Source organism: Coturnix japonica, chromosome 13, assembly GCF_054131305.1.
Source record: "Coturnix japonica strain WE chromosome 13, WE-NBRP24, whole genome shotgun sequence".
Taxonomy (NCBI): domain Eukaryota; kingdom Metazoa; phylum Chordata; class Aves; order Galliformes; family Phasianidae; genus Coturnix; species Coturnix japonica.
The window spans coordinates 14,532,384-14,557,505 of record NC_140675.1 but is presented as its reverse complement, the minus strand read 5'-3'; the positions used below and the strand labels follow the sequence as shown (position 1 = coordinate 14,557,505).

The following is a 25,122-nucleotide window of genomic DNA, read 5'->3' as shown; positions in this document are numbered from 1 at the left end:
CCCAGAGCTGAGCGGCGGCGTTTCCCGGCGCCCCCCGCGGCAGATTGTACACAATCATCATGGCCGCCGCCGCGTCCGCCGCCGCCGCAGGTAGGAGCGGGCGGCCCGGGGCGACGTGGGGCCGGGGCCGGCGGGGCGGGGCCGAGGCGGCGCGGGGCGGGGCCGGTGGCGGTAGGCGGAACGACGAGGGCCGGGGCTGGGCGGTTCCCCGGGGCCGGGCTGTTTCCCTCCGCTCCTCGCAGGTGCCGCGGAGCCGGGCATGGAGGCTGAAGCGCCGGGTTGTGGCGAGGGAGGCGGCTCGCCTCGGGGTGAGGAGCGTATGTCCGCACCGCCGGGAGCCGTCAGCAACGGCAGCGACTCGGAGAGCGGGCAGGAGCTGGTGGAGCTGCGGGTGATCTGGAACAAGAACAAGTACGACGTGAAGTTCCGCCTGGACAGCACGGGCGCGGACCTGAAGCAGAAGATCCACTCGCTGACAGGTGCGTGGGGCGGCCCCTCAGGCCCCGGCCCGGCCGCCGCCCCCTCACCCCCGTCCCCGTTCCCCCTAGGCCTGCCGCCCGCCATGCAGAAGGTGATGTTCAAAGGGCTGCTGCCCGAGGAGAAGACGCTGCGAGAGATCAAAGTCACCAACGGTGCCAAGATCATGGTGGTGGGATCCACCATCAACGACGTGCTGGCCGTCAACACACCCAAGGATGCGGCTCAGCAAGAGGGGAAGGCAGAGGAGAGCAAGAAGGAGCCGCTCTGCAGGCAGAAGGTGCGGGGGTCCCAGGGGGTGGGTGGGACTGTGTGCTGCTTGCACCCTGCTCTGTGCCCCAATGGTTGTGGAGCTGTGCGGTCCCCCCTGGGGCTTTAAGCAGCAGAAACATTTCATGTTGTTAGCACAAGTAAAGCTAGTTTCAATTGTAACTCACAGCTGACGACTTTTTGTTGGTGTAAAACAATTGGGTTTCTAAAAGCTGACTTTCAAATGTGTGCAGGGCAGTTGTCTCTGTGCTGAGGACAGCGTGGCTGCCGAGCATCCCCCTCACACCAGGGACTCCATCCTGCAGTGCCATTCTGTGGCTGCACCGTAGTATTGTGAGCTGGTGGAGAATTACAGCTCAAGGTGTTAGCGACCTCCCTCAGATAAACTAGCTTAACAGCTTAGAAATGTACACCGTTGATCTGCAACCTTTATGAGACGTGCTTTTGTTTTTTCTGTAATTTATCATAGTTCACGTTCACTGTAAGTTCCATCATTGCTTAAAGGTACTCAGCAACTTATGAGCTCTGAGCATGGTTTTCTTGGTTACTACTGCTCTAATCTCCCTGTTTGGTGCTGTGTTGCGGTATGCTGCACTGTCAGATCTAGAGGACTTTCTACCATTCACTGAATATAACCCCTGACTGTTAAAACTGCCTTGCCCAGTGCCAGCCATGTGATTCAGCATGTACTTTTCAAAGTGAAACTCGTATTCTTTTTACGTGTATATATTTATATCTTTGTGCATCCTACAAGGGATGTTACACTTCACGTTACACTGGGATTTTATTCATCTCTATAATTTATGCAGGCTATTGTAGGGAGTGCTCAGTTAACTTTGAGAATTAACCGTTTCCTGCGTGATAAATGGTCTATGGATGGTCTTTAACTGTCTCTTAGTGCTATTGGGATCTGTTGGATTCAGGGTGCGTCGGAAGCAAATTGAGAAACTCTGTTGTGTAGGTGTAAATTCTCATTTCTGTTTTTACCTTGTAGCAACACAGAAAAGTATTGGATAAAGGAAAACCTGACGATGTGATGCCTTCCATTAAAGGTGTTCAGGTAGGTAAGTGGGTACATGGATTATTGTCACAATTGGAGAAGAGGTGGATTTTTTCTTGTTTTGTTTTGTGTGGTTTGAGACTGACTGTGCTGGTTTTAGCTTTCATTTGTGTCTGGGAAGAAAACTGCTAAGTTGGATTGTTTTTATGCTTCAGAAAGTAAGAGGATACAGCTTTTCCTGTTGCTTGTTCCCTGTGACTTACCATGTTGCCTTTGTTGTAGGAGCGCCTACCAGCTGTACCATTATCTGGCATGTACAATAAATCAGGGGGGAAAGTAAGATTGACCTTTAAACTCGAGCAAGACCAGCTATGGATTGGTACAAAAGGTGAGAAGCGCTAAAACTCTGAGGTGGTTAATTGGTAATTGGAGCATAAGTGAATCGTGGGAACGAGAAATATCTTCTGGCGCGACTGAATTGTGTTTGAGAGATAATATTGTTATCTCATCGCTTCAAAACTAAATTTTGCTGCTGTTCCTCAAATGCCTTTCTCTCCAGTTGTTGAACATTAGTTGATACATTATTTCTGTTCTTGAAAAACTTGAGCTCAGTGGTGCCAGACGTGCATTCCAGTCTGCTATTCATAGTTCCAAACGTGAATTACAATATTTGGCATTTCTCATGTATCTCAAAAGCTCTTCATAAACATTGGTTCAATGCCAGCATCGCATAGAGGCCCGGTGACTTGGCTGAGACTCTGAAGAATCCTAGAACTGGGAGTAAGAGTAGGAGTGTTGGCATCTTTGTTGTTATCTGTCCTTCCAGCAAAAATCAGGGGGGTGTCTTGTTTCACTGATGTACAGCTGCAGGAGCTACAGCATGTGTTGCTGTTCAGAGGAGTCAGTTTACTGTCTCGAGTGGTGCCAGAAGGAGCTGAAAGAGCTGCAGTGATAGCATGCAGCACTGAAGGTGTCCCAAAGAATCCTCCTGCTTCCAAAGGAAGCTGTGCACTTTTAGTTTGGCTGGGATGGAACAATATTGTAATGAATAAAAGGGCTTGCTCACTCTGCCAGTAAAGTAACCTAATTGGATATAATATTAGCTTTGGTTGGCACATTCAGCTGCTACATTATTTCCAAAGTAAGCAGAAATCTCCTTTCCTGTCTACAGCAAACTTGATTATGAAAACTTTCTGGCTTTAAAAACTCTATGGACACCCATTGGAGTAGCATCTCTTAGACTTAATGACAGAAATTATGTATTTTCTATAGGTTGGGCAGGTGGGTCTTTTTGTCATTGATAATGTATTTAAAGTGCGTGATTAGTGTTTAGGTAATTAATACTCTTCTCTCCTACATCAGTTTCAAATTCAGTATTTCTGAGGTGTTCTACATTACTGCTTCTTAAGCTTTGAAACTTGATTCTCCACGTAATTGACTGTCTTTAATATAACCTGTTTCCCTACTTAATGAAATTAGCAGCAGCTTACTTCCTTCAGGGACTGGCTGTAATTGCTGGCTGTTGTTAGGGGAAAAACTCCTTCCTGCTCTGAGAAATGCATGGCCCATGCCAACACGTCAGGGCTAGGATGAGCACAACTGGCTGTTAACGTGTTTTCTTCATTTATCAGTCCTGAAAAACTGAAACTGATTCTTTTGTCTTTACATCACAATGCTTATTTCCCTGCTTACTTATTATTAAAAAGTTTGGTTTGTTGTTTGTTTTTCTTCTGGATCACAGAGTAGTTATATAGATCTAAGGAATTCATTATTTAATTTCTCCTCTGTAGAATACTTGTGGTTTTCTCTGTCATATCCAAGAAGATAATGTTAGGCTGATATGGAAAGCTGAACTGGAAGGGAGCACCTTGGGGTTAAGTCATCAGAAAGAAGTGGGGACATAGGAGAGAAATCTGCCATGAGTGATGTACTTTGTGCTTGTAGGTGGTTACTGCTGGCTGGCATCAGGCTGCAGGAGTTGTAGCCATTTTCATTCCCCGTTTATCCATAAATGTTTCTTTTCCTGTGCTCCTAAAGTAACAGTGGTCCACTGTCTTATGATGAAGCCAGGGCTAGCTAAGGGTTAGCCAGCCTCACTTGGCTCAGCTGTGTTCAGCCTTGTAGTTCTGTGTAATCCCTGATAGTCAGTCCTGAGTGCTCTTCCCTGTCCTGGCTCTCAGTGTGAGCGCTGTGCTGGTAAGAGTGGAGTTTTTGGAAGTAACGGAGGTGGTGTTTGAAGTTAGCATAACATTCTACTTCCTCATACATCGGAAATAATGCTTTGATCAATTTTAATGTAGAAAGAACAGAAAAGTTACCCATGGCGTCCATTAAAAATGTGGTGAGTGAACCTATTGAAGGACATGAGGATTATCACATGATGGTAAGTAATGTCTCCAATAATATCATTCCAGTTACAGAATATGCAGAAGTAAAGCTGTCAGAATAGAGCAATGCTGAAACTGAAAGCAGTACCAGCTTGGTGTGTTGTGGAATGTCAGAATGTCAACACTGTCTGCTAACACTGTAAATATTTGGGCTGGCACATTGAGTGTCTGCCACTGTGGAAATCTGGGATGGTTTCACAAGTGTCAGTGCAAATTAGTGCCCTCTGTCTTGTGACAGCACGAGCATTTTTACGGTGTACGAGCATAACTTGGGATTTCTTAGCATTAGAGAGACTTTCCTTTATCTAGTTTAATTTCTGGTTTCTATTGTATTCTGTTTGTATAAACAGGCCTTGCTGGAGGTTTAAAAGTGAAAAGTGGTTTGATTCTATAATATTTTTCCCCATGGGATTTTCTGAAAAGCTGCTGTTGGGTGCAGGAAAGTAACACACTTAAGAGGAAAGCAGTGCTGATTCTGCTGGATTTTTTTTTGTCTGTTTCTTTTAATCTCTGGTTTCTTTTGAGGTTTTGCTTTATGGAGCACAATAAGTAACTTCTAATGCTGAAGTAAGTTTTGTATATAAGTCTGTGCCCTTACTTTAGGGGAAGAAATGCTGTACCTTAAAACAGTCTGCAGGAGTGAGCTGGTCGACTATTTGCTCGACTATTTGGTTTTTGATCACTGATAAAAGAAAATGTCCTCTTCTGGATATGATACGAGAGTGATTCTAAGACAAGGGTGGAGGTTGTTGGCATGCTGTGGTGCTCGTCCTCCCCTCTCCCTTTTGACAGAACTAGAGAACAGGACATTACCTAAATCTATTCTAGTCTGTGAGATTTGATTAATTAAAACATGATCATCGCCTTAGTTCCTGTTCAGCTTCCTAGCTTTGTGCATTCTGGTGCTATCTGTAGAAACTTATCTTTGGGTTACACAGTATGTTCTATCTTCCAGAGTAAATTCCTCATGTCCTTGAAACTGGCTGAGAGTTTGTTGCAGCGAGAGTATCTTAAAAAGAAAGAGCTCGTTGCTCCCACGGGTACTTTGCAGTTGTTTCACAGAAGGATGTTTCCTTTCATTGCATATGAAATGCCTGTAGTGCTTAGAGGTGTTTGGAGGAGGCCGTGCTGTAGCAGCCTTGTGTGATTTTGCAGAGCATAAACATACATCCGCTCTGTCTGCTATCAGCTGTTCTGATTCCCGTTTGTAAATGTTGTTGTTCTTAACTTTGCAGGCATTTCAGCTGGGCCCAACAGAAGCGTCTTACTACTGGGTCTATTGGGTACCAAATCAGTATGTTGATGCAATCAAAGACACGGTGCTGGGAAAATGGCAGTATTTTTGAAAGCACGCTCACCTCTGGCACAGGAAAATGACACAAAGCTAAAGGACACTGCTGGGAGAGGCCTCCAGCATGCCTGGATGTGACAGTCCTGGAACTTATTAATAAAATATGATAAAAGAGGCATTGATGGAAGCCAGAGGTGATGTTCTTTCACCATTAGTTTACTTTTAACTTAAAAATTTTCACCATCCCTTTTCTGCAGTCAGCTTCAACCGTATTTAAAGCAAAATGCAGTGGAAATCAATAAATTCTAATTCACAAAATATTGTGTGTAATACACTTAAATCCGCTGAGAGTTGATCTTCCAATTTAGTTCTAAAAAGCAACTATTACGATGTAATATTGAGGATTTTTTGGTTTTTTACATGGTTTGAACAAAAACTACTATTTTCATAACCTTTCAGTTACGAGCATTCGACTTAATTTAGTGACTTGGTTGTGACTGAGAATTTCAGAACCAGTTTATTTTTAGAAGTAAACTTGAAGCAGTGTAACAGTATGCAAAATGGATGTTCAGCAAGCCATATTCTGCTGGCCCTTTTCTTTCGGTGGCAAAGCTCTGCATTTATTTGCTTTTATAAACCCAAAGATGCCCTTCCTTTTTTTGTCTTGTTTAACCCCCCTCCCCCTCTCTCCCAGTGCTGGAAGCTGTGGGTTGGTACTCCATGGCATGTATGGAGCAGAGGAACACCACTGTGGATGTTCTGTAAGCACTGTGACCCGGTGCTGCTCATTGTCCTGCTTTGTGCCGCCGTTGTTTCCCTCTCTGCTCCATTTCTGCCTGGAGTGCTGTGTTTCGGAGCTCTGTGCACACTGAGTCAATCTGGGTCACATTGCAGCTGTTGCGACAACACTTACCTGTCTAAGTGGAGAACAAACCTTCAGAAAGCTCCGGGCTGCACTCCATAACCATGCTGGTGTGTGCAAAGGAAGCGAACTGAATAGGCCTTCCTTCTATTTATGCTGGGGAGGAGGACAGAGGTGGGAGAAGGAAGTTCTGATGCCATTTTGCATCGTAAATAACTGCAGTAGCCTTTTGTGATCCAAATCTGAAAGCGTATGGGTATCTTCTTCAGTGAACCCTGCCAAACCAGGGGGACCTGTCCAGCAACTGATCTGAAATTTCAGTTACCTTCCAGCTTTTCTTTGGCTCAAGTTTACAGTAAGTTCTTGCATCCAGTTCTGTCCGAAATACCATTCCGTGCCATTGGTTTGTGGTATTCAATGTCATCTCAGCAATTAATGTGCCATTTATCTCAGGTTTTCTGCAGGGACCTTCCAGTCCTGACAAGGTGCACGTCCCTACCAGATTGTATGTGCAGTCAGACTGAGTCAGTCTGGCTGTGTGTTAAATCTGCAGCTAACAGATGGCAGTTTGGTTTTGGTTGTTTTAACCCTGTAAGCTTAATATCCTCAATCCCAAATAGCTCAGCATTTTGTGAAACTTGCTTAGAAATGTCCTTTTAGGAGCAGCTGAACTGAATCTATTCCATATCCATCTTTTGCTTGCCTTGAAATAGCCCAGTTGAAACTCAGCAGGTGCAAACTCCTAAATAACTATTTGTTTTATCCGAGAGGCTTGGGAAAGTATTCACTTCATGGTATGTCTTAAGGGTGCGTATTTACCTGTAGGCTCTAGATAGCAATGTAAGCAGCTTTTGTTTTGTCCTTTCAGTTAGAGTACTGTTGCAATACGAATTGTAAAGGTGTTCCATATCCAAGATAGAAACTGGTGATGTTCTGGTTACTGCCATTATGTGAGGTCTCAGCCTGTGGTGCTGCAGGTGGGGGCTCTTGCAGTGGGTTGGAGATAGCAATTCTTCTGTCACTCTTACTTTCTGATTGCCAGTGCGGGTGTTAATGCTTTAATTTTCACTTTCAGTCCCTGGTGGAAGGTGTATGTGCTGCAGTACTCCATCATTTGGTGTAGCTGGTGTATGAGGGTAATTAATGATGTTGGTGTCTTCTGTCCCTTGGGTTCACCTTTGCACTCATCTGTCTCTTTGGTTCAGGCTGTCAGCTCCACTCACTGCCTGGCTTGCTTGGAGCTCTGCATCCATTCACACCCGATTTCCTTCCCTGCTCTTTCCCTGGCTTGCCCCTGATCCATTTGTCTGTGGCTCAGCTCCTCCCCGAGTTGCTGTGGAGTCTGGGTTTGGTGCAGGATCATGGTGAGTACATGGGGCACCGTGGGCACTGCCCACTGCTGAGACCAGAGGGGGCACCAGGAGCAGCGGTGCACCTTCCCTGCACCTTCCCAGCCTGTCCCCACTCTGCTGGGGACAGCAACTTGTCTCAAACTGAGTATGAAAGTTGGGGGTAACAAAGCAGCTTTAGATATGAAGAAGAAAAAAATTTAAACAAAGATGATCAAAAGTGGTTCTGTTTAGGTTCTTCTATTTAAATTTGATTTGAAGTCTTGAATTTCTTTGAATTCAATTTAAAATACAGCAAAGTGATGCTTGCTGGAAGTGCTTTAATTGGTGTTTGTTGGATCATTACAGTGGGTTTCTCAGGAGTTCTCTGAAGCCAATATTCCTCCTGAACTTAGCAGCATCTCTTTTAAGATCCTCTCTCTTTTTGGAAGGACATGGAGCTCTTTCTCATCTTCTGTGTGCCCATTTCTTCAAGGCGGTTATTGTCATTGATCATTAACATCCAAGAGAACATGCTGTGTGTTTAGTCCTGCTGTGCTGTAGCCTGACTGGAGCTGTGTACCAGGCTCCTGCTGCCTCTGGGTTTGCTCTGAGAGCTGTGGTGCGTCCCAGGGCTGGTGGGCATAAAGCAATGCTGTGCAGGAGGCAGCTTTGGTCCCCACTGAGACGTGGTGTCAGATGTGATGTGAGATGTAAGGAGTGCTTTCAGTTGGCTGATGAAGATTGCTTTGAGATCCAATGTGTGCTCTTCCATAGGAAGTTTTTGGTAATAGCTGCAGCGATTCCTATGCAAAAGCTTAAACAACACTTAAACAACAATACGATGCCTTTCTATGGAGATTGTTTCCCTGTTGTGTGTATAGGTGTCTTTCCCCATGAGCGCTGTGTATGGGGGTTCCTTAGGAAACCATACCAGGTGTGTCAGGTTTATTGCTCAGCGGTGGAAGCAACCAGAGCACAAACATGTGGTGACAGCTGCAATTCCCACCCCCACTGCTGCCCTGTCCCACCCCAGCAGCCCTGCACTCAGTTTGCTCATTGTGGTGCTCCAGCTCCCCCAGTGCTGTTCCCACACCCCCTGCCCGCTGACGGGGTCCCCTTCCTCTCCTTGTTCAGAGCGCAGCATTCCTTCTGCAGCTGCTTTGCATCCCAAGAATGAGCAATTCCTGGATACATTTTTCACTTGGATTTTAAAAAGATATCGTTTAAACTTTGTTTGGGTCCGATCATAGAATGTGTCCTGCATGAAAGCGCTGTATTATTTACACATTTTTCATATCATTAATTTCCATCAGTGACAGTGTCTAATGAGAAACAGGTAATTAAGCTCACAAAAGAGAGAAGGGGAGATGAGTTCCAGGACCCAGACAAGCTGTTCACACACAGTGCTCACATCTGGTGTACACACACACACACACATCAGCCCCAATTCCTGCCATCCCTGAGCTGTGGCCAAGGCTTCCCATGCCCCTACAGCACAGCATTCCCACCCAGCACTGTGCCAACCCCACGCAGCAGTTTGCTTTCAGTCTTCCTTTGTTGGCTTCCTCTTTCCCCTCTGTAACATCATTTCCCAATTGATCTGCTTTCGTTCTGTGCCACGTTCCCCCTGTTGCCTTCAGCCACGGATTTGCTCGCTGCACTCACAGTTCACGATGTCTTATCCATGTTCCGAGCAATTCATTCTTTCGTTTCTTGTTCTAACAAAACAAAAAGATCTTAGATGTTTGTGTCCACTGCAGGTTTATTTTAAATGGAATATGTAAGTACCATGTTTAATGGTATTTTTAAATAATCTTATTGCCTATTTCTGGGGAGCGGGAGATGACATATTTAGTCTTAGATTTGCACTGCTGGATTTTTTAAGTGTAACCTTGACTGGTTATCCTATTGTTTTATTCTGTAAGATTAATTAGTCTTATGAATTAAAGTTTGATAATGAAGCCTGTCTGTGTCGGAGTCTTTGGGCATTCTGCACACACCAACTGCAGCTCGTGGCATGAGCAAAGCTGGAGCCTGGGGCTGTCACAGCCAGGAGCCCCTGCACCAGGGCTGATCCCGATGCTATCAGTGCTGCTCAATGGGAGATTTCAGCTCGGTGCCTTATGTTGCTGATTACTAAAAGGAGGTGAGTTACGGTCAGCACTTCCTTAGTTCCCTGTTCACCCTAAGGGTACAGCCTTGTTTTAGTTCATAGGATGTTGAGTGTGCCCAGCCCGTATCCTGATATGGGCAGGGTCGGCCCCTAAAAAGCAGGTGTCCCTACAGCCCTGGCTCTTAATGCTCAGCATGTGCCGTCACGCGCTTTAGAAACTTTCTTCCCCTCTCTCCATCCACTGGGGGGCGGGGAGGGGTGGAAGAATGGGATGAGATAAACTTCCAGCGTTAGTGCTGCAATGAAGTTCAACGCAGATGATAACACACGTGCGTCAGATGGAGTAACGTCCATTCCGCGCGATATGCTCTAAATCATAAGGGGCAATGTCATGATTTGTAGGGGCCGGGGGGGGTGGGATCTGAGGGCGCTCCCAGGGAGTCAAACCACCCGCCCCGTCCTCGTGCGGCCGCCCCGGGCCGGGAGGGGGCGGCGGGGAGGAAGCCGCGTCCTGGTTCCGGCCCGGCCCCGTTGCCTCTCGGGCGATAACGCGGCTCCGCCCGGCCCCGCGTTGTGCCAGCGGCATGTCCGTGCCATGGGCGGCCCTGCCGCGTTGATCCCTGTGCTGCTGCTGCTCCTTGTGCCGCCCGCAAAGGTACGGGACTGCGGGACTGCGGGACTGCGGGACGCGCCACGCGTGGTTCTGCGAGCGGCGCTGCGTGGGGAGCCCGTGGGACGGGCCGAGTGCGGGAGCGGCGGGTGCGCTCCGTCTGGGCAACCCGCAGCTGGACGGGCGGTGCGATGTGATGCGATGCGGTACGGAGCGGGGCCGGCAGCGGGCTGCGACCGAGCTGCCAGAAGGAGAAGAAAGGGACGGAGCTGCGAGGGCCGAGGGAGGTTTGGAGGGACGGAGGGAGGCTCCGGCGGTGACTTCTGCGACACAACCGTGTCGGTTCCGGACCCCACGACGACCCTCAGGGCTGCGGCACCGGGGGGGGGGATTTCTGCCGGTGGGCTCCGCTGCGACCGCCGCTGGGTCCTACGGGCGGGCACGCAGCGGCCCCGCGGGCAGCGGTTGTGCTGGGTCCTGCTCTATCCGCCTGGCCGGGTCCTCAGGCTGAGCCCCGTGCTTGGCTCACGGCCGAGGACGTGGTGAGCTGCGGGTCAGAGCCGCCGCGGCGGTGGGATGAGCAGCCGGGACCCCGTGCACCGAGCGTCGGTCTGCGGGCAGCGAGCAGTCGGGCAGCAGGTGCTGTCCCTGTGCTTCCTGTACCGCGTCACTCCTATCCCCATCCTGTTTGTTAATGGGGTGAGGCCACAGGGTGAGCGTGGCAGGTGAGCTGGCGCTCATGAATGTGGACATGGCACACGGAAGCAGCAGTTCCAAAGTAGGTTTGCAATTAGTCCTATATCATAAAGGCAGCTGAAGCGCACAACTGTGAGAGCCTTCACCATTAGTTGCACTTCTGGCATTAAAACTCACCCAACAAGTTGGTTCTGGAAGGAGCTGGTGGCCGGGCTACGTGTGTCACCATTAGGAGGGGCCGTGAGGACAGCAGGTCACCCCACAGCCAGCCCCGCAGGCACAGCGTGCCCCAGAGCAGCGGGGCTTTGGCACTTCTGCCACCCATTCATAAAACACAGCACCTCTGGGTGCTGCAGCTGTCATCCTCTGCCATTCCATGTCACAGACCTGATGGCTGGCTGTGCTGTGCTTGGCACAGAAGGTTTTCCTCACTTGGGAGCAGGGAGGACCACGTTCTGCTCCCCTGCAGCCCGCTGCCTTGCTCTGTGAGTGCCATACAGCACAGTGCTGTTGGATGGCACAGCACCATGCTCATCCCCAGTCCATCCGTGCCCTGAGGCCTCCATTTCTGCCCGCAGTGCCTCACAGACAGCGCTGTGACCATCCCAGAAACTCTGCTCTTCATATCCACGCTGGATGGAAACCTCCACGCAGTCAGTAAGAGCACCGGCGATGTCAGGTGGACCCTGAAGGATGGTGAGTGCCAGCTCAGGGCTCACCCTGCAGCTCTATGTGCCCCCCAGGGCCGCCGGGCACAGCTCTGTCCCCACACAGCTGCTGGCAGGGAGCATTGGCTGTGCTGCTGGCTGTGACTATTCTGGGTCTGACATGCAAATAGGTCTGCCCTGAGCATGGCAGCACACGGCTGTGTGTAAACACTGCCACGCTGTGCCCTGCAAGGGGTGAGGCTGCTGACGTGTGTGTTTCGCTCTCTTTTTCAGATCCCATTCTGCAGGTGCCGGTCTATGTCGCAGAGTGAGTATTGCTGTCCTGCCAGGCAGCCTGTTACCTCCAGCCCTGCAAGAGGCATTCGGGGATGCTGATAGATGGGGCTGCCCTGAGAAACCAACCATTCACAGCCTTAGTGAAAGTCACCATGCCCACCTTTGTGCTGGCACTTCATGCACGATGATGTGCAGTAGCTGTGGCAGACCAGTAGCACCATGCACAAAAGGAAGGGAGAGAACAGAGGAAATCTCTGAGTCCCCTTCAAGCTGCAGAGGACCTGGGGACAGCAGGGAGCTGCTCGTGCTGGCTTGGGGCAGGAGGGAACCATGCAGGACCTCTGCTGGAGGGGTCACCTTACTGCAGCTCCTGCTCAGCCTGGAGGTTGGGGGCAGCTCACACGTTGTTCTCCCGCTTTTCAGACCAGCTTTTCTGCCAGACCCCAACGATGGCAGCCTGTACATCCTGGGAGGGAAGAAAAAAGAAGGCCTGATGGTCAGTGGGGGCTGCAGCCCACCTGTCCCTTCTGCTCCCCTGGGCTGTGGCAGCTGTTGGTCCTTGACACCGTGACGTGTTGGTTGGGTGGCATGGGATGGTACAGCTGCACTGGGCTGTGCTGTCTGGGAGCATCCCGGCTCAGCTCTGGGTGCAGGGAGGCTGCAGCTCGAGCTGGCTGTGGCACCATGGCCACACTCTCTTTGTGTTGCAGAAGCTGCCGTTCACCATCCCAGAGCTGGTCCAGTCGTCACCATGCCGCAGCTCGGATGGGGTGCTCTACACGGGTATGGGAGCTAAGGCAGCACTGCTGCTGGGGAAGGTGCCTGATGTGTGAGTGTGGAGCTGCAGGGAGGGAGTGGGGGGAACTTGTGGATGTGTGGCCAGATGCTGGGAGAGGTGGGCAGGAGGCAGCTGCTGAGTGGGAGAGCAGCGCTGCAGAGCTTTAGGGCAAAGTGTGCTCTCGTTGGCAGGGAAGAAGCAGGACACCTGGTTCATTGTGGACCCCAAGTCAGGGGAGAAGCAGACCACGCTCTCAACAGAGGCCTGGGATGGGGTGTGCCCCTCCAGCCCACTGCTCTACATCGGACGCACCCGTAAGGCTGTACACCCCCCGCTCACCCTGTGGGTCCCGGGGGATGCTGGGCTGTTCAACCTCCTCTGCAGCTATCTGGGGTGGTCTGTGTGACTGCTGCCAGCAGCAGGCTCTGCTGTCCCTTTGGAATTCGTGTGCTGGGGCTGGAACTGGCACTGGCCTCATGCTGGCAGCTCCTGGGGTGTCAGCATGTCCCCTCCACATCCAAGGCATCGTCCCCGTGGCACACAGTGACTGTGCTGCTCTGCTCATGCCCTAGAGTACGTCATCACCATGTATGACACCAAGACAAGGGAGCTGCGCTGGAACGCCACCTACTCTGACTATTCAGCACCGCTCTACGAGGAGTCCTACCCCTACAGTGAGTGTTCCTGGCCCTGCCCACACTGGCTGTGCCATGGTGCTGCTGCAGCTGGGACCTGCCATGGCAGCTGCTGTGCCGTGCTGTGCTAAGGCTCACCTGCCTGGCAGAGATGGAGCCATGGCTCTGGGATGGGCAGCATGCATTTCACTGGCACACAGTCCTCTTGTCCTATTGCTGTGCCTTGTAAGATACCCATGGAGCTGCGGGATGCATTGGTTCACCCCAAGCCCACAGTGCATGGCTGGCATGGGCAGAGGGATGCAGCCACACAAGCAGCAGCTCTACATTGCCTCCCTTTCTGTGTCCATCCAGAAATGTCTCACTTTGCCTCCAGCGGGGACGGCCTGGTAGTGACACTGGACAAGGAGAGCGGTGAGGTGCTGTGGGCACAGAACTATGGCTCACCTGTGGTTGGCATCTACATGTGGCACCAGGACAGCCTGCGGCGCATCCCCCACCTCAACATGGCCATGGAGACACTGCGCTACCTGACCTTCCACTCTCAGGACATCCACCTCCCCAGCTGGGGCCACCAGAGCATGAAGGACTTCACGGCCACCAAGACCCAGCTGCTGTAGGTGACACAGTGTGAGGTCCCACTGGGGTGGCTCCAGGTGGTGGCTTAGTGTCAGTGAGGCACTGTCACAGCTGCCAGCATCTTAAGGGATGTGAGATACCAGTGGGTCCCAGCAGTGACAAGCCATGGCACTGGAGTGCTCATACCCACCTGCCCCACTGAGCTGATGCTGCACCTGTATTGCAGGCCAGCGCTGTACGTGGGGAAGCACGCAGCCAGCTTCTATGCATTGACCTCCCTGGTGCACGGCAGTGTAGCACTGGTGGTGAGTATCTGAATCCCTGTGCCATCCTGTGTGTGCACCTCATCCCCATTGCCCCCATCCTGCAGCCACAAGGGATCACGCTGGCCAGGATCGATGGCCCCACCACAGCTGACGTGACCATGAGAGAGTCAGGAGAGTGTGAGATCACCCCCAGCACCGATGTCAAGTACCCACAGGGCAGCATCACTGCACTACACAACCAGTGGCTGCTGATAGGTGCGGGGCCGCATATGGTGGGTGGGGGCTGCCTTGCTGTGCAGCTACAGCTCTCAGCTCTCTGCTTTCCTTCACCCCAGGGCACCATGAGCTGCCTCCCGTGGTGCACACCACCATGCTCAGAGCCTTCCCTGAGAACCTGAGGAAGGCGACAGAAACCATCATTCCCCGCAGCTCTCCTGCCAGGACCCTGTTTGACGAGGTGAGTGGTGGAGCACTGTGTGTCACTGCTCTGCTGGGGGCACCTTGGGCCGTGAGGGGTTGTGTGGGTTGGACGGAGTCCCAGCATATGGGGTGGTGTCGGGGGGGGCCTTTGGGAATAGCTGGGAGCCCCAGGTGTTGTCATAACGCAGAATCCCCTCTCATGCAGTTCCTGGCACCCAGCAGTATGGAGGAGCTGGCACTGCGGGGCAGCGAGGGGCACGTCCCACCTGAGCCTGGCAACAGGGAGCAAACAGAGGTGTATCCGGATACTGGCAACTGGGACCTGCTGCTGGCTGCTGTCGGCACAGCGCTGCTGGGCGGTGGGATCCTGCTGCTCCTCGTCATGGTGCGTGGGCTGCATGGTATCACCTCTCAGAGCATGCTAAGGCTGTGGGTGCTGGCAGCAGCTGAGAGGATTCCTCCTTCATGCTCCAGAAGCTGCAGAAGCAGCATGAAGTGCAGCAGCAGCAGCTGGAGAAGCAGATTCAGCTCTTGCAGCAGCAACAGCAGGAGATGCTGCTCCCACATCGCAGCTCCGGTGAGGGCATCCCTGCAGCACCCAACAAGCAGCCAGCGGGGAGCAGGGGAAGTGCACCTGGGCTGGAGCCAAGCACTGATCCTTGTGGCCCCACGGAGCTGGTGAATGGGATGGTGAGCATGAAGCCAGCAGAGTCTGCAGGTAGGAACTGAACCAATGTCCTTTGTGGAGGAGCAATGCTGGAAGGCTGCAGAGTGTCTGCATTCCTCTGCAGAACTGGAGTCCGATGTGGTTGTCGTTGGGAAAGTTTCCTTTAACCCCAAGGATGTGTTGGGCCACGGAGCAGGAGGGACCTTCGTCTTCAGGTGGGTGCGTGGCACTGGGACCCGTTCTGCTATGACTATGGGGAGATGGCCCCTCACTGCGCATCAACCCAGAGCCTCCAGCACAGTGAGGGGTGTGATTTTCCTACAACAAACCTTAGCTGAACCTCTGGTGTTCAGCTCTGGGCATCCCTCCCATGCGGGGGGTTGCGGTGTTGCCTGGTGCCCAGCCATCTCTGTCCATCTGCACACAGGGGGCAGTTTGAAGGCCGGAATGTAGCAGTGAAGCGTCTTCTGCCCGAGTGCTTCCACCTCGTGGACCGTGAGGTGCAACTGCTGCAGGAGTCAGACGAGCACCCCCACGTCGTGCGCTACTTCTGCACTGAGAAGGACAGGCTGTTCCACTACATCGCTATTGAGCTCTGCTCTGCCACGCTGCAGGAGGTGAGTGCACAGTCCTGCCATGCCATGAGCTGTGGTCACCCTGGGCATGACAAGCTTTGGGTGAATGGCTCTGTGAGCTCATACACCTGACACTCTTCCTGTCCAGCTGTGCTCTGTTTGCATCAATACTGGCCCCAGCTCACCTCTCTGCCTTTCTCTGGTTGCAGTATGTGGAGAGCCCCAGCTTCGATCGGCGCAGCCTGGACCCAGTGTCTGTCCTGCACCAGACCATGTCAGGGCTGGCGCACCTGCATTCACTCAGCATTGGTGAGGCAGCAGCATCCCTGTGGTGATGGCATCCATCAGGGCACCGTGTCCTGTTCTTAGCCAGCACAGCAGCATCCTCTGACTTGGCCCTGCAGCCACAGCTCCGCCTGCGGGTAACGCTGCAACCCGTCTCTTGCAGTTCATCGTGATCTGAAGCCCTGCAACATCCTCATCTCTGTCCCCAACAGCCATGGGCAGATCCGAGCTGTCATCTCTGACTTTGGGCTGTGCAAGAAGCTGCAGGGCGGGCGGCACAGCTTCAGCCTGCGCTCTGGCATCCCCGGCACCGAGGGCTGGATCGCACCTGAGGTGCTGCAGGAAGCACCGAAGGAGAACCCCGTCAGTGAGCCACACGTCCTGCTTAGCACTCACCAGCCTTCCCCTGCTGCCTCCTCCTTGCTTGCAGTGTGCTGCTGGAACACACAGTTCAGACCAGAGCTCTGGGAGCAAAATGTGGCCCCAGCACAGCAGTGTTCAGTGCCAGAGCTCCTCCAGGCAGCCCTGCTGCATTGCTCCTTCCCAATGCAATGGAAGCCTGGTGGAGCAGAAGCGCTGCTTCATCCCTCTGTTTCTTGGCCCTGCTTTGGCAAACATGGGGCAGGTGGAGGTTGCACACCTGCTGGTTCTAGGTTGCCTTGTGCTTGGGTCAGCTCATGTGGGCGCAAGGGCAGCAACTGCTCTGCTGAGTTTGTCTGGCATATGCTCCATCACAGAATGGAGAAGCTGCTGTGGGCTGTGAGGGGCCCATCTCCTGCCTGTGTCTTGCAGACATGCGCAGTGGACATCTTCTCTGCTGGCTGTGTTTTCTACTACGTGGTGTCAGGAGGACAGCACCCCTTTGGGGACAGCCTGCGGCGCCAGGCCAACATCCTGGCAGGTGCCTGCCAGCTGCCCTGCCTGCAGGAGGATGTGCACGGTGAGGCTGCAGTGGGTGCCTGCAGTGCCGTCCCTGCACTGAGCCCTGTGCCCATCTTCCTCGTGCTACCACTGCTCTCTTCTGTTCCATGCACCAGACAAGGTCGTGGCCAGGGAGCTGATCACATCCATGCTCAGCAGTGAACCCCAGAGGCGACCCTCAGCCCCTGCTGTCCTCATGCACCCCTTCTTCTGGAGCGCAGAGAAGCAGCTGCAGTTCTTCCAGGTGTGTGCCATGCACTACATTACACTGTGGGCAATGAATTTCTTCCTCACATCTCACACATCCCCACTGCATGGTGCAGGATGTCAGTGACCGCGTGGAGAAGGAGCCAGCTGAAGGGGCCCTGGTGACAGCCCTGGAGGCGGGTGGCCGTGCTGTGGTGAGGACAAACTGGAGGATGCACATCTCCCTGCCGCTGCAGATGGGTAAGAAGCAGAAATATACAGGGAATGGAACATTCCGGGTGTCAGAGAGCCCCATGGTCAGACACTGGAGGTGATGGAGGCATGCAGAGCAGAACCCCATGGCTGTGGGGCTGTGCTCCCAGCACCCTCTTATCTGCTCTCCCCACAGACCTGCGCAAGTTCCGCACCTACAAGGGCGGCTCAGTGCGTGACCTGCTGCGTGCCATGAGGAACAAGGTACATCCCACCCACCCCCCCCAGCCCACACTGCACTGCCATCCCTCACACCCCCCTTCTCCTGCAGAAGCACCACTACCATGAGCTGCCTGCTGAGGTCCGTGAGGCGCTGGGCCCCGTCCCCGATGGCTTCGTGCAGTACTTCACCTCCCGCTTCCCCCGGCTGCTGCTGCACACACATGGTGCCATGCAGCTCTGCGCCCATGAGCGGCTCTTCCACCCCTACTATAGCCCTGAGCTGGTGGGCACAGGGAGGTGAGCAGGGTCAGTGTGGTTGCAGCACCGCTCCTCATAGCCCAGGCTGCCAGATTATTGACCTTTGGGGCTTACCTGTATGGGACTCAGCCACAGCAATCCTCCTGGATGGCCCCGGAACCTTCTGGCATCCTTCTCTCCCCAGAGTTGGACAGGATGAGATGAGGACATGGGCACCTTGTGGTGCATGTAGGGTCTGCCAGACCCACGGGGCTTCTGCCTTTGCAGAGCCTTGGGGTCCAGACATAGGAGCTTGAAGACCAGAGAGTAAAAATTCTCTACTGCAGATGCGGTATTTTGAGAGGTCAGGGAAGGAAGGAAAACAAAACCACTTTCCTGGGAGCATCTGGAGCCCACAGGTTGCTCCTCAGATCAGCAGCCTTGTTCCCAAGGTTCCTCCTGGGGAAGCAGCTGTCTGCACGCTTAACACAGAGATGGGAGCAGAAGGACTGATAGCACAGTGCTGACCCTGGACACAGTCTTTATCCCCAGCTGACAGCACACAAATCAGTGCTCAGCATCTGTCCCGGGGCTTCAGCCTCCCTCTTTGCAGCGGGACTAGGAGGACATGCCAGGCCCAGGGGGAGGCTTGAAGTCCCCATCACAGTGCTGATAGCAAGCTGGGTTTGTGCAGACCCATTCCTCTTTTTGCTGGAATATGGGATCTTGTTACTGTAGGTAACAAGGCATTTGTACCTGGTTTATCTTCAGAACACTGTATGGCCAAGAACATTTTATACAGAATGTTACAAAATAATAATAATAAAAAAAAAAGCTTGTCTTGCTTTAAACCAGACTTGTACAACAGCAGCAGATGCCAGCCATCAGCACTAGACTATTGCAGCAGTCCAGCATGACTACAGTGTTAGCAAAGTACTTACAACATGAAACATAATCAAAGGCTCTGATCAAACAGAAAAGGGGAGGCATAGAACTGCTTTCCTCCTGCAATAAGCCCCAAGGCTCTTCTCTATTTTCTTTTTGGCATTGCCAAAGAGCAAATCCAAGGCTGAGCTCAGCCAGCAGCTGGTGGGAAGAGCTGGTGGAGATGATAGGTCAAGAGGAATCTACAAGTAACATGCTGCTGCCTCCCTGTCAAGGAACCAAGAGAGGCTGGACACTCCCAAGAACAATCTTTAATCAAGTTATACAATATACAAAAGTTTAGTTTGCATGTAGAACAAGTTCAGTATTAAAATGCAGATTGCTCAGTCTCAACCTGGGCAGGTTAAATACATTAGTTGTACTGTGACAAAAGGAAACAAAGTCCAGAGCATCATGCACAGACATGTACAAAACTTACATGATCGTTCTGGGGAGAACCCCACGCTTTATCTCATTAGAAGGCCCAGGAACCTCCAACAAGAGGGTTGGTGTTTGAGTCAGGCTTTAGGCTTTGAAAAGTTAAGGGGATGGGGAAAAAAAAAGACTATATAAGTAATTTTAAAAAAACACTTTGTATTGGGAAGAGCAAGAAACCCCTTTGTGCACCACTCACAGTGAACACAGCACCATCACCACAGCATCAGGGGCTCCCTGGGGGCAATCAGAGTATACCCAGAAGCAGGAACCCAGCTGTGTGATGGCAAGTTACAGTACAAGGGATGCTAATAAACTTCCCTGTCCACAGCTGAGCCGGTTTGGCACAGATGTTGGTTCCATCAAGACCAAAACCTAAACAGAGGATTTCACACGGGCTGAGCCAGATTTTGAACTGAGGAGCTTCTCCACCATGGTGCGAGCATAGCGTAGTCGGCTGGCCAGCTCCTTGCAACATCCATGCTCCTCAATGAGGCTCAGCTTGTATGTGCGGAAGTCCCGTTTCTCATCTATATATGTGACAGCAGCCATTAGAGGGCACAAAATGACTTTGGTGTGGTCCTGTGGGGGAGAGAACACAAGGTCAGCACATTGCTCTGCAATGTTTTTCACTCCTTCGGATGAACCAACACAGCAAGGTCACCCCAACTGCAGGCCAGCAGCACGCTGACAAAGCACAACACTGCAGAAAAGCCACAACAAGAAAGCTCTTACTCATAGAGTGAAGCAAAGGGAAACAAGTTCATGCTAAAGGAAACAACCACTAGATGAGCTAGGAATGGCCGGATGGCTATAATACCAGCAAGCAGAGCAAGGAGCCTTCTAGTGCTACGTTCACAGGGCAAAGCTTCAGCTCAGGTTGTAACTGCCTGCAGGAATCACCACCTTACCACATAGCACTGAATGTAGTACAACAGCCTTACCTGGAAGAAGTTGATCTGCACGGTGCCATTGCTGAGGTGCAGGATGATGGCACTGCGGGTCCGGAACCATGTGCAGAGGTAGGGTAAACGTGCCAGCTCGTCTCCTTCCCGAGGTGTGATGTTAGCACCTGCCTTCAGCAAGTGCTCACTCATGTAGTTCCTGAAGTATTTCAATAGTGTTATCTGCAAATAGAACAGGCTGTCAATAGACAGGCTGAGGATGAGCCCTGATATCTGGGGAGAGTAGGAGCTGTTACCACAAATTGAGACTTATGTCTTTCAGAGCTTAAGGGGTCACTGCACAAACTGGTGCAAGTCTCAAGCACCACCAGAGTTAACTTTGCTGTCTGAGTACAAGACTCATTTTGCTGAATGCTTCAGCACATGTCAGCTTCATGAGAGTTTATTTATGTGAAGCTGCTCAGAAATGAGCTTCAGTTAGCAACTAGAAAAAAGCAAGATGCTGCCAGCATCTCTCTTTTGGGTCACATTTTACCAGCCAACGGGAAGCCTGCTGAATGCAACTCCCAGTAACAGATGTTTTCCCCCCCCCCACTGTCCACCCTGATATCAAAGCTCAACGAGACCTGCAGGAGTCTCCTGTCCTCTGGACTGACCTTCTTATTCAAGGCAGAGGGGCAGGATCTCACAGTGAAGTAGGACTCGGTGTTGTTTTGCTCAATGTACTGCAAGCTGTCCCCATCATTGTACATAATGAGACGAGTGGAGTCATTGAAGAGAACTCCAACACTGTTGTCACATAACTGATAACCTGGTTGAAAAAAAAGCCTGTCAGACCTTCACACACATGGGCCCCTTGGTTACATGAAATACAGAGCTGGATCATTTGTCATCTAGGGGATCCCTGGAGGCCACCTCATCAATTTTAAAGATCCTCCTTTTTACAGAGGTCGAGATGGCACTTTTTTCTCCTCTGGGTTTGTCACCCTCCTTTGCTGCATTATCTGCTGCATAAGCAACTTCAACTCCTACACTGAGTACACACATTAGCCACTTTGGATCCACAGGGTCCTGCTGCCTGCATCCTTAATGTGGCCAGGGTAGATATTCAGTGGCCATTACTCTGTGTTCACTTAGTGTTTGATGGTGCTCCCGGTGATACTCTTGAATGCAAACACTGATCATGATTTAAGAACTAAATCTACACTGAGCACAAATCAGAACTTCTATCAGCTGCTTCAGGAGCTAGAAAAGGCTGAAGTACTGCCATCATGTTATTTACCTAGACCATACTTATCCGAGTAGTCCACCCATTTGCTAACCCAGAAGATGGGAATACAGGCTGGGTCTTCAGCTTCTTCTGCAAGGAGAAAAGGAGTTTGTTAGAAGACATTTTAAGGCATGCTGTGCAGCACAGCAAGCAAGGCCAAGAGGAAGGTAAGTAGCTTCCACATTGCTTTTCTGCCTTTCAGGTTGAAGCTGAGGTCAGTTGGTCCCTCAGTTCAGCCAAGAGGCATCAATGACAGAAGCAAGTTGTCCAAAAATGTCAGTGCCTGTGGGATTGTCCTCAGACTCACCTTGTCTCACTGCAGTTCTCTCAGAGGGTTTGGCTGAGTTGACTGCAGTCAGCTGCTGTAACATGTCTGCTAAGTGACACTCAATGCTGTCTCCCACCTCCCGCAGCCCAGCTGCATCTTCCTTTTCAGGCAGGTTTTCTAATGCAGGGCTTTCTGGTCCTGGGCCAGAAAAAAAAGAGAAGATTGCAGAAACATGAGCAGCAAGTTTCTAAAAGCACCAATTTACATGCTACCCTAGTTATAAGAAACACATTATGCACCTCATAGCTGAACTGCTCCCTGCTTTGGTTCTGGACAAAGAACAAGGAGAACTCCCAGACACGATATGTTCTAGTTATCATGAGAACTGGGAGAGTAGGTGAGGCAGCACTATATTCCCCACAGATGGGTCTGTGTGTTGCTAGAGGCCAGGCAGGCACTCATCCAGTGCTGCAGTCCTCAGCCCTCACTTCCAGACGCCTCCTCTTACCTTTGTTGAGTGCCGTCAGTGGCTTTCGCCCATTCAGTTCAAGTGTGCTGGGAGCGATTGAAAACCGAGGTGCAACAGTGAGACAGCTGGTGGGCAGGCGGCTGGGGATGTACCCTGATGTGAAGAACTCATCGTTCAGCAACTCATTGATAGTTGGGCGCGTGGCAGGGTCAGATCTCAGCATCTTCTGAATGAGGTTAGCAGCTACAGGGTTGATGTGCTAGGAGGAGACAAGCAGAGTTGTGAGTCAAGCAGAAGGACAAGCACACATTAGTGGCATCTGCTCTGTATAATACAACAGGTTCTGCTCAGAGCACAGCTCTGGGTCAGGCAAGAAGGACATAAGCCTGGGAGACAGAACCATACAGGTTCACTCTGCCACCGACTTATACAGCCCCTTCCCACCTCACTGTGATAATAGCTGCTTCACTATTATGTGAGAGCCCACTAAGTGCCAGAAATGGGATGGTACAAGAACGGCTGCAAGATGAATAGACCCACCCATGAGAAGTACTTTACCTTGGGAATAGTATACTCATTCTTCTTGATTCGGAGGTATGTTTCTTTGAGACAAGAGGTTTCAAAAGGTGGTTTCCCCACCAGCAGAGTATACCTGCGTGTTTGTAGACATGGAAGTGTGTTAGATTTATTCCCCTTCCTCCCCCAGAGCACCAGGGAGGTCAGGTGCCAGCAGCCATGGCAGTGTGCTGGATACAGCACATCCATAGCTGCAGGATACACCAGAACCTCACAGGGCCAACAGGATGTGGGGCACAGGGACCTCACAGCCCTGCAGGAGACACTTTGACTCACATGATACAGCCAATGGACCACACATCCACTTCAAAGCTGTGCCCCTTCTTGCCCAGCACCTCCGGGGCGATGTAGTTGGGGGTCCCACACAGGGTCTTCTTGCGCTCACCATCATACTCCACTTTGGTGGCCAAGCCAAAGTCACCTTGGGGAGACACAGAGATGGGAGCAATGAGAGAACCCAGGTGGGGTGGGACAGCCATGGGGGTCCTGCAGGCACCGCACCCCGACACCTACCAATCTTCACCTCCATGTCATCGCTAAGGAAGAGGTTTCCCAGCTTGAGGTCACGGTGAATGACGCGCTGGCTGTGCAGGTACTGGCAGCCCAGGATGGTTTGCCGCAGGTAATAACGCACCTCGGGCTCGCTCAGCGCCTTCCGCCGCTTGTGCAGCTCCAGCAGCGACTGCGGGGATAAGAACACACGGGGATAAGAGCACATAGGGATGGGGGTGTTGGTCATGGGGATGGGGGTGTTGGTCACGGTGATGGGGTGTTGGTCGGGGTGTTGGTCACCCCGCTCCCATCCCGCTCAGCCCCCACCCGCACCCCCCGCCCTCACCCTGCGGCGGCACAGCTCCAACACCACGTAGACGAAATCGCTGTCCTCGAAGAACCCCTGGAAGCCCACGACGTGCTGGTGCGCCAGGCTGCGGTGGATGGCGATCTCCATCGACATCTTCTCCTTCTGGTGCGGTTTGGCCAGCAGCGATTTGGGCACCACTTTCCCAGCGAACACCTCCCTGCTCTCGTTCTCGGTCAGTTCGTAGCACCGAGCGAAGCCGCCCTTGCCCAGGAACCGGCCCCGCACGTAACTGCGCCTGGTCCGCGGGTCCAGCAGAACCTTCGGAACCTCTTTACCCGCAGCCGCCGTCGCTCCACCCGATCGGGCCGGTTCCACCGCAGCCACCGGCCGGGCTTTGCCGCCCGCCGCGTTCATGGTGCCGCTGTCCGAGCTGAGAACTGCAGTCAAAGCCGAATGTGGCGGAACCGAACCGGATCCGAACCCCGAAGCGGAGCCGTGCGGGACGCGCTGTGTCTCTATGTGCGGCGCTCAGACCGATTCAAACGCGGCCCCCGAGCGTTACGCGCCCGCGGCGGCTCCTCATTGGTCCGGAGGATTTAAAATCCACGCCGCCCGCCGCGGCGCAACATGGGAGCGGAGCGACACAGCCCGGCTTAAAGAGACAGGAACCGGCGGGGACGGAGCACAGCGCCACCCAGCGGGCGGGAGGAGCGAGCGGCGCGGCGGGTTATGGGCAACGCAGTGGGTTATTGGCATTGCAGTGGGTTATTGGCACTGCAGTGGGTTATTGGCACCCAGTGGGTTATTGGCACCCAGTGGGTTATTGGCACTGCAGTGGGTTATGGGCATTGCAGTGGGTTATTGGCACCCAGTGGGTTATTGGCATTGCAGTGGGTTATTGGCATTGCAGTGGGTTATTGGCATTGCAGTGGTTATTGGCACTGCAGTGGGTTATTGGCACCCAGTGGGTTATTGGCATTGCAGTGGGTTATTGGCACCGCAGTGGGTTATTGGCACCCAGTGGGTTATTGGCATTGCAGTGGGTTATTGGCACCCAGTGGGTTATTGGCATTGCAGTGGGTTATTGGCACCGCAGTGGGTTATTGGCACCCAGTGGGTTATTGGCATTGCAGTGGGTTATTGGCATTGCAGTGGGTTATTGGCACGGCTGGGGCAGGAACGGGCAGCAGGGAGATCCCTACACGGGAGAACTAATGGACACTGCCAGCCCTCCGGGGAGACGGGAGAGCTGAAGGGGAGCTATAAGAAAGGAGGGGATGGATGCTAGGTCTGTGAGGTGGGACAAGGGGAAACGGTTTTAAACGGGATGTAAACTTCAACTGGATGTAAAGCTGTTTGCAGAGAGGGGGGTGAGGAATGGCACAGGGTGCCTAGAGAGGTGGTGGTGCCCCATCCCTGCAGACACCCATGGTCAGGCTGGATGGGGCTCTGAGCACTGATGGAGCTGTGGGTGTCCCCGCTCAGTGTGGGGCTGAAGCTGCTGCAGG

At 52.3% G+C, this 25,122-nt stretch overlaps 3 protein-coding genes across 4 annotated transcripts; 2 read left to right on the top strand and 1 right to left on the bottom strand.

Moving 5' to 3' along the window:
- Positions 1–36: 36 nt before the first annotated feature.
- Positions 37–9,579, top strand: UBFD1 (ubiquitin family domain containing 1). Of its 2 annotated transcripts, XM_015876836.3 has the most exons (7): positions 37–90; positions 243–479; positions 549–757; positions 1,742–1,807; positions 2,030–2,135; positions 4,048–4,130; positions 5,370–9,579. In XM_015876836.3, exons 1-7 carry the CDS (start codon positions 60–62, stop codon positions 5,478–5,480), a joined length of 843 nt encoding a protein of 280 aa, XP_015732322.2. In that variant the 5' UTR covers positions 37–59; the 3' UTR covers positions 5,481–9,579. The 2 variants fall into 2 exon arrangements, with proteins under 2 accessions (XP_015732322.2, XP_085370244.1); XM_085514118.1 differs by lacking the exon at positions 4,048–4,130 and having other exon boundaries at positions 5,370–5,743.
- ERN2 (endoplasmic reticulum to nucleus signaling 2) lies at positions 9,578–18,816 on the top strand. Its single transcript, XM_015876833.3, has 22 exons — positions 9,578–10,386; positions 11,616–11,733; positions 11,979–12,012; positions 12,405–12,477; positions 12,692–12,764; positions 12,951–13,073; positions 13,332–13,433; positions 13,749–14,010; positions 14,200–14,278; positions 14,344–14,494; positions 14,575–14,696; positions 14,865–15,044; positions 15,134–15,377; positions 15,451–15,541; positions 15,754–15,943; positions 16,111–16,210; positions 16,350–16,549; positions 16,979–17,126; positions 17,224–17,351; positions 17,431–17,554; positions 17,703–17,770; positions 17,838–18,816. The coding sequence occupies exons 1-22, from the start codon at positions 10,123–10,125 to the stop codon at positions 18,027–18,029; spliced, it is 3,066 nt and encodes a 1,021-aa protein (XP_015732319.2). The 5' UTR covers positions 9,578–10,122; the 3' UTR covers positions 18,030–18,816.
- A 330-nt stretch (positions 18,817–19,146) lies between these two features.
- PLK1 (polo like kinase 1) lies at positions 19,147–24,135 on the bottom strand. The gene is made up of 10 exons (XM_015876835.2): positions 23,651–24,135; positions 23,326–23,494; positions 23,089–23,233; positions 22,795–22,888; positions 22,276–22,495; positions 21,807–21,965; positions 21,512–21,589; positions 20,886–21,040; positions 20,269–20,451; positions 19,147–19,906 (listed from the first exon to the last, which is right to left on the bottom strand). The coding sequence occupies exons 1-10, from the start codon at positions 24,026–24,028 to the stop codon at positions 19,700–19,702; spliced, it is 1,788 nt and encodes a 595-aa protein (XP_015732321.1). The 5' UTR covers positions 24,029–24,135; the 3' UTR covers positions 19,147–19,699.
- Between the last annotated feature and the right edge of the window lie 987 nt (positions 24,136–25,122).

Bases quoted from the DNA above. Each gene is read 5' to 3' on its own strand.
- ERN2 (XM_015876833.3), top strand. From the start codon at position 10,123: ATGATTTGTAGGGGCCGGGGGGGGTGGGATCTGAGGGCGCTCCCAGGG. The intron at 12,478-12,691 runs GTCAGTGGGGGC...TTTGTGTTGCAG, and splicing joins AGAAAAAAGAAGGCCTGATG to AAGCTGCCGTTCACCATCCC. The intron at 14,495-14,574 runs GTGCGGGGCCGC...CCTTCACCCCAG, and splicing joins CAACCAGTGGCTGCTGATAG to GGCACCATGAGCTGCCTCCC.
- UBFD1 (XM_015876836.3), top strand. From the start codon at position 60: ATGGCCGCCGCCGCGTCCGCCGCCGCCGCAG. The intron at 480-548 runs GTGCGTGGGGCG...CGTTCCCCCTAG, and splicing joins GAAGATCCACTCGCTGACAG to GCCTGCCGCCCGCCATGCAG. The intron at 1,808-2,029 runs GTAGGTAAGTGG...CCTTTGTTGTAG, and splicing joins CTTCCATTAAAGGTGTTCAG to GAGCGCCTACCAGCTGTACC.
- PLK1 (XM_015876835.2), bottom strand. From the start codon at position 24,028: ATGAACGCGGCGGGCGGCAAAGCCCGGCCGGTGGCTGCGGTGGAACCG. The intron at 22,496-22,794 runs GTAAAGTACTTC...GTCTCCTCCTAG, and splicing joins ATGAGTATACTATTCCCAAG to CACATCAACCCTGTAGCTGC. The intron at 20,452-20,885 runs GTCAGTCCAGAG...TTCTATTTGCAG, and splicing joins CCTCTGCCTTGAATAAGAAG to ATAACACTATTGAAATACTT.